Source organism: Scyliorhinus canicula, chromosome 11 (assembly GCF_902713615.1).
Source record: "Scyliorhinus canicula chromosome 11, sScyCan1.1, whole genome shotgun sequence".
NCBI classification, from domain to species: domain Eukaryota; kingdom Metazoa; phylum Chordata; class Chondrichthyes; order Carcharhiniformes; family Scyliorhinidae; genus Scyliorhinus; species Scyliorhinus canicula.
The window spans coordinates 145,946,082-145,958,766 of record NC_052156.1 but is presented as its reverse complement, the minus strand read 5'-3'; the positions used below and the strand labels follow the sequence as shown (position 1 = coordinate 145,958,766).

Genomic DNA, 12,685 nt, shown 5'->3' with positions numbered 1-12,685 from the left:
GTGGGGTGGCTCTTTGTACAATCAAAGTGAACTTGATGCTTTTCAAAGGGTTGAGCCATTGCTTGAAGGCCAGCCGACCAGTGAAACTGACGGGCGTAGGTTCGGCCATGGCCTCATGAGATGACAAAATTTCAAAAATAATTCCTTAGCTGTGACGTTATTGAGATATTCTGAAGCAATTCTATCTGCACCATATAAATGCAAGTCTGTTTCTATTTGGTAAATTGTTTTGTTTTCACTTTGTACTAAGATAATGATGCTGTGACCTTGAATCAGATCTCCTTTCATATTGCACGCAATGCTTCGGGTTTAAGGTGAAAGAAGGCTTGTTCAAAGCCTGTGGTACAACCTCCCCGAACGTGGAAAACGAGTGTGAGCTTCTGGCCTCCAAAAATCTATAGAATTAAATCCCAGGCCCTGGCAGTTTCCCATTTTCCTTGTTTTGTGAAGTTTTCTTTGTTTTTCCTTTCTGTTCATTTAGTGAATTGTATTGTGCCTTTTTAATGCTGTAGTTGATTTAGTTTTGGCAATTACTTATGAAGGATTCAGATGCAAGCGTCGGAGAATGAGAAGCTGGGAGCTGTTGTATTTGAACTTGAGCTGTGCAATAAATTGACACTGCATGAATTAGCGTACTGCTTTCCCTTGTCCATATTCCTGCAGTTATTGTGTAGACAATTAAACAGTATTTAAAAGCTGAGCTATTGGAAACGTTCAGAGTGCATTTGTTTTTGTATAGTTGCTACCTGTCCAGCAGCACTGGTTACACAATTGAGGTATTTTAAATGTCAGTTAGAAAGGTTTACCTGAGTGCCATGAAAGGCAGCGGTTAACTGAACAGGGTTGTGCATGATGGAGGTACTGGGAGGTCAGAGCCTCCTTACTTTCAGGCTGTTGTTGAAGAGCTGATCTGACACCAAGCTTTTAACTTGGGCAGCAAATAGCAAGGCTGCTGTCAGCCGATTAGTGGAGATGAATAGTTCTGATGGCCATGTGCATAACTTTACAAGCGTTGCATGGCTGCTAATGCTAGCTGCAGTGCCTCACTGCTGATCCATCAGTCTGGCTCTCAACATGATCTCCTATGTATCTCTCCAGACAGCTGCTGGTCTCCATTGGACTGGGCCCCAACACCCAGTGAAAGCTGAGGCGGCCTCTTAATTGGCTGTTCTCAGAAAATTGTACTTGATCAGAAAACTAAAACTATTGACGCTTTTAGGGTCAGGACCCCAAAATGGTTCCACATCCATTGGAGGAGAAAATTCCTCCCCATGCTACCCCATGAGTCATCTGTTGGAAATTGCAGTGATGGTAAATCTGACTGTGTCTAGAAGAATGTGCTGGGTGAATAAATTGTTCTCCTTGATGGTGCAGATCAAATGAGCATCTTTGCATTGAGATCTTTCCACTTCAAATGTACTATCAATTGACGGTCAAATCTAATATCTGTGAAAGGCTCTTGCATTTTCAGAAATTACTCATCTCCTAAAGCATGATCTTTTGGATTTGAGGATTTACTGTTTTTCCTGTGATAATATGTAGATGAAATTAACTGAGATATGGGATAAAGTGGATCATCTGCATAGTCGACTGTTGTGCGATCTATATATCTCACTGACCTTGCTTTTTCGACTGGCTGTTTCCCAGGGCTTTTGCTTGCCTATGTTCACACTCCTGCACTTGGCCCACTCCCTTGCTGACCCTGCCCACACACGCTCCCCCCACCCTTGTTGCTGTCATGCTCACACACATCCCCTCATGGAATACCACCCCCCTCCCACCTGTCTTGTCTTCATCTGAATCTTTCCTTCAACTATTGTTGATGAGGAACAGTTTCTTTTCCAGGTAACATTCTCTATTTGGCAGGTCAAGACCCCTCATCCACAGAGAAACTGATGCTGATTGATTTTGAGTACAGCAGTTACAACTACAGGTAATGGTCATTTCTGGGAGTTTATAATTTTGGAGTTGGATGGGGTAAGGGGAGGGATGGGCTGGGGGAGGTGACACATACCAAATTGGCATTTGGGGGAGCGGTAGGAAGCTGGTTCAACCAAATGCTGATACTCCTTTGTGTGTTTGCAGGGGTTTTGATATTGGGAACCATTTCTGTGAGTGGATGTACGACTACACTTATGATCAGTGGCCATTCTTTAAAGCCAGTATGGAGAAATATCCCAACCGGCAGCAGCAGGTAGGGAACTCCAGGAAGGTTGGAGGACCTCTTTGCTAAACCCCTAAATATTTTCCTTCTCAAATTGCTACCAAATATTTCCTTCTCTTTAACTGTGGTGTCTGCATCACCTCCCTCTCTTGTAAAGACCATTGTAAAGTATTGATTAAGAAACTTGCTTATGTACCTGGAGATGAAATACAAAGCTCCATTTCTTGTCTCTGATAAACTCTATTGGATTTGCTGTGTATTGGATAAAAAGTTGTCCTGGATTATATGAATACATCTGTGCCTCTTACACTGATGTAACCTCTGTTAATATTAAGGTAGTTGAAATCAGTTTCTATGTATTTGTTCTTCTATCTGACTGTCTGGAGGGTTGTAGAACACACCTAGCAGTTGATTTCCCCTTTTTTTTCCAGTTCAACCCATGTGGCTTTGTTTGATGATCCTTCTCACAACTCTGGTTCTTTGACCAATATTGCAACTTCCCCAACCCCACCAACAATTCTGTCTGTGAACTCTAACCTGAACTGTTGAGCTGCCAATCCTTTTTTATTCACCGGGCATGTCTGTCGGTACATCAAATGCTGTTAGTAAGGGAATTCCAAGATTTTCACCCAGCAACAGTGAAGGAATTGTGATATAGTTCCAAGTCAGGATGGTGTGTGAGTGACTTGGGAAGGAGAACCTGCAGTTGGTGGTGTTCTGATGCATCTGCTGGTCTTGTCCTTCTAGGTGGCAGACATTGCAGGTTTGGAAGGAACTGTCGAAGGATCCTTGCAGCAGTGCATCCTGTAGCTGGTGTACACTATTGCCACTGTGCGTTGGTGCTAGCGTGAGTGATTGTTTAAGCTGGTGGATGCAATGCTAATCAAGTGGGCTGCTTTGTCCTGGCTAGTGTCGAGTCTCTTTAGTGTTGTTGGTGCTGAACCCATCCAAGCAAATGGAGAGTATTTCATTACACTCCTGACTTGTGCCTTTGGGGGTGAGTTATTAGCCTCTGACCTGCTTTTCTAGCCACAGTATTTATGGCTGGCCCAGTTCAGTTTATGGTCAATGCTAACCCCAAGGATGTGGATAATGGGTGATTCGGCAACGATGTCAAGGGAAAAATGGTTGGGTTCTCTCCTGTTGAAGATGGTCGCTGCCTGGCATTTGTGTGGCAAATATTATTGCCACTTATCAGCCCAAGCTTGAATGCTGTCCAGGTCTTGTTGCCCTCCTTTAAATCATTTCATTAGCACCAATATTATACTTCTAATTGTCTGTCTATGAATCATAGAATCCCTACAGTGCAAAAGGAGGCCATTTGGCCCATCAAGTCTGCAAAGACACTCTGAAGAGCACCCCACCTAGGACCACTCCCCCACCCCATTCCAGTAATTCCACCTTGCCTTTGACACTAATTTAGTATGGCCAATCCACCTAACCACATCTAAGGATTGTGGGAGGAAACCGGAGTAGCCAGAAGAAACCCCCACAGACATGGGGAGAATGTGCAAACCCCACAGTCGACAGAGGTCGGAATCAGACTCTGGGCCCCTGACGCTGTGAGGCAGCAGTGCTAGCCACTGTGATCTCTATTCACCTGCATTGATCTTTTTTAAAAATTTGTTCACGGGATGTGGGCATCTCTGGTCGGGCCAGCATTTATTACCCGTCCCAGAGGGCATTTGAGAGTCAACCACATTGCTGTGGGTCTGGAGTCGCATGTAGGCCAGACCAGGTAAGGATGACCTATTACCTTCCCTAAAGGACATTAGTGAACCAGATGGGTTTTTACGACTATCTACAATGGTTTCATGGTCTTTTAATTCCAGATTTTTACTGAGTTCAAATTTCACCATCTACAATGGCGGGATTCGAACCATGGTCCCCAGAGCATGATTCTGGGTCTCTGGATTACTAGTCCAGCGACAATACCACTACGCCACCACTGCCTCCCCGCCTCGCATTGGACTATATAACCATTAAGCACTGCCAAATACCTTTGTCTACTTTATAACCATTTGTTTCCATGCATACGTAGCCATTTTCGACTTCTATTTTCAGCCTTTGTTGTGTTTGTTCTGAATCTCTGCTCTGGTTCCTATTCCGTGCCACCAAACTACTTTACTTTAAAACTTCTCCAGCAACACTTGCAAACCTCCCTGTGGTGATCTTAGTCCTGACAATGTTGAGGTGCAACCTGACCAGCTTGTCTGGATCCCACCTCTGCGAGAACCCATCCCAATGTTCCAGGAATCTTCCTGCTGCATGATCTCACCTGCCATGAATGCATTTGCATCATCCTCTTTCTCTGTTTACCAGCACTGGGAGTAAAATTGAGCAATCTAATTTCAGTCTATGCGCATTCAGCACCCTGACCTTCCCGTTGCTTGTCATTTTAACACGACCCTGCTCCCATGCCCACATGTCTGTCCTTGGCCTGAAACTCAACGCAAACTCGGAACAACATCTCATCTTCCGGTTAGGCACGCGACAGCCTTCCAGTCTCAACATCGAATTCAACAACTTCAGATGATTAGCTCTACCTCACTTCGACCCATTTATTTTCATCCCATTTCATTTTAACTGTCTTATCCATTTCTCTCTTGCTTGTCTTTCTTAATATATATTAACCCCCCCCCCCCAATATATATTAACCCCCCATCTTATCAACCTTTCCTTACCCTTTCTCCTCTTTGCTTCCCCTCCCCCCACATCCACATCTATCACAGTTCACCCTCTGATGTTAGTTTCTCTGCTGTTTGGCCTTTCAAATCTTTTGTTCTCTCTGCAGACTGCCATTAGCACTCTTTCCCCTTGGTTATTGTGGCTATTAGAACCCAGTTTCCCTGGGTGTCTGTGGCTATGACTCCTCTTTCATTCTCACTCCACAGTATAAATATTTCCACTTTCTCTGTTAGCTTTGACAAAGAGTCATCGGACTCGAAACATTAGCTCTTTTCTCTCCTTACAGATGCTGCCAGACCTGGTGAGATTTTCCAGCAACCGCAGTAATTTGCTTTTATTCATATATTTTAATCTAATTTATTTCCTGTCTCCATAATATTTCCCTGCAGAATCTCATCGCTCTTTCTAAATATGTCATTGGTGCAAATATGGACCACAAGCTCTGGCTGTTCACACCTTGCCCCAGAATGTTCAGCTGGCAGTAGGCAAGCAACATATCTTCCTTGAATCATTCCTGTGGCTGCAGAAACACCTGTCTATTCCCTGAACTAGTGAATCCCTAACACTCTTTCTGATTATCCTTTTTTTTTTTTTTTGCCCCCTTCACAGCTGAGCTGCCAATGGTGTTGTGACTTGGGCCTGTTTGTACCCCTCAGAGAACCCTCACCTGACTCCGGGAACTCCTGCTCTATCTGACTGATCTTCCTTGTCTGTCTGGGTAAATACATTAATGAAGTAGGAACCATCGTGATCCCACATTGTCACTGTTTGGGCCATTCTTTAAACTGCCAGAGCAAAATAAAAATCTCATTCATATACACTCATGACATCCCAAAGCACTTTAAAGCCAACATATATGTTTTAAAAATTTGGTAACAACCAGATCAGTTTTCTTGAGGGGTCGATATTGGCTAGGACTCTGGGAGCACCACTTGTGGTGCAACATTCATAGAATCACACCATGTATGATTCTAAATCACCTTTTGGATCGCTAATGGCTAGGACTCTGGGAGTACCAGTTGTAGTGCACTATTGCTTTTAAAGATGTAGTTTGAAAGCTTTTTGCTTCATCAAACAACCTTTCACTCTGTTTGATTTCTCCACAGCTTCACTTTATCCGACACTACCTTTCCGAATACTCTGGCAACAAGGGCGACTCTATGCATGAGGACCAAACAAAGATTGAGGAAGAGATGATCATTGAAATTAACAGGTGAGTGCTGACTGTGTGGGTTATCATGTCAAGGTTTTAATAATAAGAGCAAGTAGAGTATAAATGCAGATTAAGGAAAGCTTATCTGCTAGAAACCTGAAGATTGAGCACCCTGGGTTGGACAGTAGCCATTTACCTCTGGGGTGTAGAAACAAATGTAACCCAGACTAAGAGTTTAAAGATGCCTCCTCTGTCTGTAAAGGTTCTTGAAATGAAATGAAAATCGCTTATTGTCACAAGTAGGCTTCAAATAAAGTTACTGTGAAAAGCCCCTAGTCGCCACATTCCGGCGCCTGTTCGGGGAGGCTGATATGGGAATTGAAACGTGCTGCTGGCCTGTATTGGTCTGCTTTCAAAGCCAGTGATTTAGCCCTGTGCTAAACCAGCCCCTTTTGAACCTGGGTAGATGTCAATGTGCTGATAGGCATTGATCCATGGCACAAAACTACCACCAACTCAAAAGTTACATTTCTGGCTTGCAGAATGACAGGTGTGGGTTTGGAGGAAGTTCAAACAGTAAGATAGTTGGATTTGTGACGTGTTTGCACTGAGGCACATTGGATTTAAAGTAGTGTGTTTGCTGTATGCTGCCCTTGCCGCGCTGTCCACCAATGTGCTGTTGAACCATAAAAGCATGTAGTGCAGAAGGAGGCCGATGAGCCCATGATACCTACGGTGGCAGTTTACTAGGGCAATACAAAGCTAATCTCTCTTCCACATGCTCTCACCGCAGCAAAGTTAGAACCATACTTGCTGGCAATGAGGGCTTGCGCTGAAACTTCCATCTTCTGGCATCAGCATTCTGATGAAAATATACTTCACATCAACAAGTTGCTTCACAGCTCCAGGGTCCCAGGTTCGATTCCCGGCTGGGTCACTGTCTGTACAGAGTCTGCAGGTTCTCCCCGTGTCTGCGTGGGTTTCCTCCGGTTTCTTCTCACAGTCCAAAGATGTGTGGGTTAGGTGGATTGACATGCTAAATTGCCCTTAGTGTCCAAAAAATGTTTACGGGGGTAGGGTAGATATGTGAGCTTCAGTAGGGTGCTCTTTGTAAGGGCCGGTGCAGACTCATAATGGCCTCCTGCACTGTAAATTCTATGAACACTAATTTATTTTTATACAAGCAATTTTAATGTAATAAAATGGGTGCTTCATGGGAGCATTCTAAAACAGTATCGTACTTTGGGTAGCACAGAGGTTAGCACTGTTACTTCACAGCGCCAGAGTCCCAGGCTCGATTCCCGCTTGGGCCGCTGTCTGTGAAGTCTGCACGTTCGCCTCGTGTCTGTTTGGGTTTCCTCCGGGTGCTCTGCTTTCCTCCCACAAGTCCCGAAAGACATGCTGTTAGGTAATCTGAATTCTCACTCTGTGTACCCGAACAGGCGCCGGAATGTGGCAACTACGGAATTTTCACAGTAACTTCATTGCAGTGTTAATGTCAGCCTACTTGTGACAATAATAAAGATTAAGCCGCATATGGAAATATTGAGTCTAATGACCAAAGGCTTGGTCAAAAGGTGGGTTTTAAGGAGCCTTTTAAAGGATTAAAGTGAGGTAGAGTGGCAGAGGAATATACGGACAAGAACTAGAGATATCCAGTGGGCCAGGTGATGCCTGCAGGAGATGGTGATGTTAATGCTCCTGAACATTAACAAGCACAGTTTGTTCTATGATAATTGTTCCTTTCTCACCTCTTGACTTTTTTCCCCCATCTCTTTCCACAATAACACTACTATTTGTTTCAGTGTTTGAGCTTTTCCCTCTTCACTCCCTCCCTCCTATGTCCTATGTTCCTGTTGCACTTTCCATCTCTTTTTCTTTATATCCTTGTCTCGCTGTTCTTTCGCTGGAATAAATATCTTGCCTCCCTTGATGATACCTAAATTGAAGGTTTCTCACTTCCCTTTTGGCTCCTGCCACCACTTTCAAACGCCCTGGCTTCTTCTCTTCTTTTGTTTTTTCTGTTTGCTCCCAATTTCCCTAAACTAAGGAGATTAAACAATTGTTTTGGGGGTTTTTTTTGCTTGTTTCCTGATTCGTTCCAATCCTGTGGATCCAGAGCTTGTGCATATCTAGGTGGATGGTTGACGCTACAAATTGTGTTCAGCAAAAGGTGAATGTTGGGAGCAAGTTCATTTTCTGTAAATTAAAATGTCTCAGATAAAGCTGGTTTCTGACCAGCTGCAAGTGTCTTGTTTGTTTGGTTGGAGTGCTGATGTAGCTTTTTGTTTTTTATTTTAAGGTATGCGCTGGCCTCTCACTATCTGTGGGCTCTCTGGGCTATTTTGCAGGCGAAGATTTCAACCATTGAGTTTGGTTACTTGGTGAGTTGCCATCACTTTGGTGTGGATCACTCTCATTCTGTCTCCCTGTGCATGTGTTTTTTAAAAGTTTGTTCTGGTTTGGGCGGGGGGGGGGGCTTTGATGTCAAGGCCAGTATTTATTCCCTATCCCTAAGTGCTCTTGACAAGGTGGTGGTGAACATCCTCTTTGAACTGCTACGCAGCAGCCTGTTAGGTAGGGAATTCCACAATTTTGACCCAGTAATTATAAAGGAATGACCATGTATTTTCGAGTCTGGCTGGTGTGTAATTGGAGGGGAGTCTGCAGATAATGTTCACATGTACTTGCTGCCCTTGTTCTTTCAGGTGGTCAATGTCACGGGTTTAAAAGGTGTTGTCAAAATCTTTGTTTTGTGGATGGTACGCACTAGGCACACTTTAATGGCCACTCTGCACCTGAAAAGTAGCTTGCCGCAGCACGGCATGGTCAATGAAGCTGGGAGACTCCACTCCTGGGATCTAACCAGCTTTCAACGCTTCGTGTGATCTCGTGAGAAGTTGCAATATGAATCCTGCCCGTTGTGGGCAGGATCACTTCTTAGCAAATCCCCACATTAGAGTGAGACAGCAAGTTTCACTTTCATGTGCAGATTCCTGAGGTACCTCCGGCATTGGGATCTATCCCCTTTGCCTTGGAGACCTCTGGCGACTGCCGTTCAATATTTTGTGTTGGATGTGACTCCAGCTAGATTTCCCTCCATTCCTATCGGCTTAAATTTTATGGGTTCCTGGATGCCTTACTCGGTCAAATGCTGCCTTGATCTCAATGACGGTAACTTTCACCTTGCCCCTGGAATTCAGTTCTCCTGTCTGTGTATGGACCAATGCTGGGATGCGTTCTGGAGCCGAGTGGTCCTGGCAGAGCCTAAATTTTGTCTGGTAAATGCCAGTTTTGTAGCTAATGAGGAGGACGACACAGTCAATTAGGCTGGGTGTCCCTTTGCCATATCTAATGCACAATGTTAGGTGGTCCATCGGGGTTTGATTTCCTTAGACCTTTTCTGTGGTGGTTTGGTATAACTGAATGATTTGCTGAGATCTAAGATTGGAGTTGGGTCGAAGCACGCAGTTCTCCGTTTCTATTCGCTTTGCCTCCCTATGGGGCTAATGGGAACCCAAAAGCACCACCCTGCAGTGTCCCATGGTCAATGTCATCTCAACAGGTCTTCCAACTCACACTTACTTCCTTAAATGGCAAGAGCAGTCAAGTGCTAATGGGGCTTTAATTTTAATTGGAAAGATTATTTCCTCCACTTCCTGTCCTCCTGATGAAGGTGCTGAGGTCTCTGATACTTAGTTGATAGTCTCCATTCTTTAGAAGAGGTGCCTTATCCTGAGGCGTCTTGACAGGGTGGATATTTACTCTTTTTGGGAGAATCTAGAGCTTGGATATGCTTTTTAAAGTAAGAGTTACCCATTTAAAATGAGATGAGGAGAGATTCTTTGAGGGTCGTTGGTTTTTGGATGTGTTTCATAGTGGACAAACTGTAAATACAGTTCACCAGACATGTTTACTTGCTATCAGTCTGAGTTTGTATACTCTGTAAGGAAAGAAGTTGAAATGAAATCTGTGTGTGTGTGTTTCAGGATTATGCCCTATACAGACTGGAAGCCTACTTTGAACAGAAGAGAATATTCGCTTAACTCACTGCAGATGGGACTCACTCTCTCAAACCTCGTACTTGAATCTAAAATGTTTCCATTATTCTTTCTTTGCTTTTTTAAAAATAGTGCATGTTTGCATTCTCACAGGATTGGTTAGCTACCATTTCACACTCGGTGTTATCTATATATGTCTCAGCCACAGGTATACGATTCAAAGTCCAATCGGGTGTCGAGGTCGATGAATATACCTTAAACTAGGCGGGGAAAATATTCTTTCTATAGCTGTGCTGTGTCGAAACTGGGCCACGCTGCTCTTCAAGGAACTTCAGGAAGCTATTACGTTTTTGTAATTTGTTACTGTAGTGCTGACACCTCTCACAACTTGTGGAGAAGTACAGTTTAACAGGCTTCTTAAAAAATGTGTTCAGATTCATAGATTACTGGTGAAATATTAATGGCAACACATGACCAATGTAGTTTATGTTTGGCAGTCTCTGAGGCCTGGGCATGGGTAATCCCACTTGCACCATTCTCAGATTAACTGCTCCATCACTCGTATCCTCCTATGGTTACAAAAGATAATTTAAAAACAGATTTCACTGTTTGGTGACACATAACTACCCAGTAGCTAATAAATAACCACACCCCTATGTGATAGATTATATACGATGACGAAAGAGAAAATGCTGGAAAATCTCCAAGTCTGGCAGCATCTGTAGGGAGAGAAAAGAACTAACGTTTCGAATCCGATGACTCTTTGTCAAAGCTTTATCAAAGAGTCATTGGACTTGGAACATTAGCACTTTTCTCTCCCTACAGACGCTGCCAGACTTGCTGAGATTTTCCAGCATTTTCTCTTTCGTTTCAGACTCCAGCATCTGCAGTAATTTGCTTTTATATACAATGACGTTGTACAACTGAGTCATACAAATCAGTCCTTTCAGTAATATTTACTTGATTTTATTTATTTAATAGTTTATCTTTGAAAGACTTGGCTGCGCAACCCACTGTGTGTTTCTTGACAGCGGAGGCGACCTGACATTGTCCAGCGACGGGACCTTCTGATTTCCTGTTGAATGCACTCACTGCTGGGAGACCCGCTACAGTGGTGCACCTTTTACGGGGCTGGAAGATCCCACTGCGCGAACTGCCAGAAAATTCCGGTCATAGAATCACTTGCCTCGTCTGTCACAGAAAGGGGCTAGCTCTTTCCAAGAGCAATCGAGTTAATCCTATTCCTCTGCTCTTTCTCCATCTCTCAGTTTTTCTCTCAGTACTTTTCCAGTTTCAGTTCGAAGGCTGTCTTGGAACTGTTTTTTGATGTGCAATGCATTCCAAATCCTAACCATGTCGTGCGAAAAGGTTTCCCTTGTGTCACCTCTGGCTCCTTTACCAATCACCTCAAATCTGTCCTCTGGTTGTTGTTACCTTTCAGTCGTTGGAATAAGAGAACTTTTCCATGTAAACCTTTTGTGAGCTTAAACATCCCCACCTCATCTTCTGCTAACCATACCCCTTCTCCAAGGAGAACAACCTTAGCTTCCTCAGTCTGACTGGCTCAAGGATGAGGGATTGTATACTAATAAAACCGTATCCTTCCTGCAAAAGCCAAATCTGGTACTGATTTGAAAGTCAATTTTACCATACTTCTGTCTCACCGTACCAATGTAGTATTGAGTGAAAAGGTGGATTGGAAGCTTATGGTAGAAGCAGAAGGCTGCTATAAACTAGACTCACACAGATTATGATATAATTACATTTTCTATTGGCTGGAGACTAAGTAAGGGCTGAACTTTATGCCCCTGTCATTGAGGAATTGGAGCTGGAAAATGCAGTGAGCCATTCAAAATTCCATTGACTCTGGGAGTGGAAAATCCTGCTGGTGGAAAATTCCACCCCAAGTCACTGAATCCGCTGCTGAACAGGACCACTGGCATCTTGCCAGATTCTTTTAATGTCAGGCATTTGGAGGAACAGACAAAGAGCTGAGCACAGGGCTGAGCACCAATAATCACTGGAAGGGAATAATGAATCAAACATTTACCACTCGGGCTGCTATTTGTGAAATATTTGCAATCAATCAATCTGTTTGAGTCTGTTTTTGTGATTCATTTTGCCTGTGTCTTGATCCATGATTTCCTTGTAAATAAAATGGGGAACTTCCTTTTCTGTGTGTGTGTGCGACAGAAAAAGGTGTGGGCAGTTCCTGAGTGAAGATGCTCACCACCAGGGTTAGTCTCCTGCCCCATTTGAAGGGATTGTCTGTACCCCAAGGATGCAAGGACCAGGTCTAGCCATGTGACCAACTCTGCACAGGAGGGTGTCACTCGAGTAGTCAGTACCCAGGGAATATACCAGAGGACTGTCCTGCAATGTCAACCAAGGAATTACCTCATCCATGCTGCCAGGGTAAGTGAACTCTCACCTCACTGCATACCAGAGGGGACATGGGCCTCGGTGGCAAAGGCACTATCCGTACAATCCTCCCATAAAAGAGCTTTGGAATATGATGAAGCGATGCTTCATATAGACACTAGGCAATCCATTTAGTCTGAAGGGTTGAGACTGAAGATGGCACTGCAGGTCCTTGACCCTTGCACACAGAAACTTCTGATGCTGTCTGGTGGGGGGAGTAAAAAGAGGCTTGAGCGTTGAGTGCACCAGCAAGCACTG

The 12,685-nt window shown here is 44.0% G+C and overlaps 1 protein-coding gene across 3 annotated transcripts in view; it reads left to right on the top strand.

Moving 5' to 3' along the window:
* chkb (choline kinase beta) overlaps nt 1-12,176 on the top strand; it is a 42,806-nt gene extending 30,630 nt beyond the window's left edge. The window contains exons 7-12 of one of the 3 annotated variants that reach the window (XM_038811675.1): nt 1,846-1,933; nt 2,086-2,194; nt 5,959-6,065; nt 8,308-8,389; nt 9,995-10,085; nt 10,988-12,176. In XM_038811675.1, coding sequence (XP_038667603.1) covers nt 1,846-1,933; nt 2,086-2,194; nt 5,959-6,065; nt 8,308-8,389; nt 9,995-10,051 — 443 coding nt within the window. In that variant the 3' untranslated portion in view covers nt 10,052-10,085; nt 10,988-12,176. Of the gene's footprint in view, nt 1-1,845; nt 1,934-2,085; nt 2,195-2,911; nt 3,012-5,958; nt 6,066-8,307; nt 8,390-9,994; nt 10,157-10,987 lie in introns of those variants that run through there. The other 2 variants (XM_038811674.1, XM_038811676.1) reach the window with 2 other exon arrangements.
* The last annotated feature ends 509 nt before the right edge of the window (nt 12,177-12,685 follow it).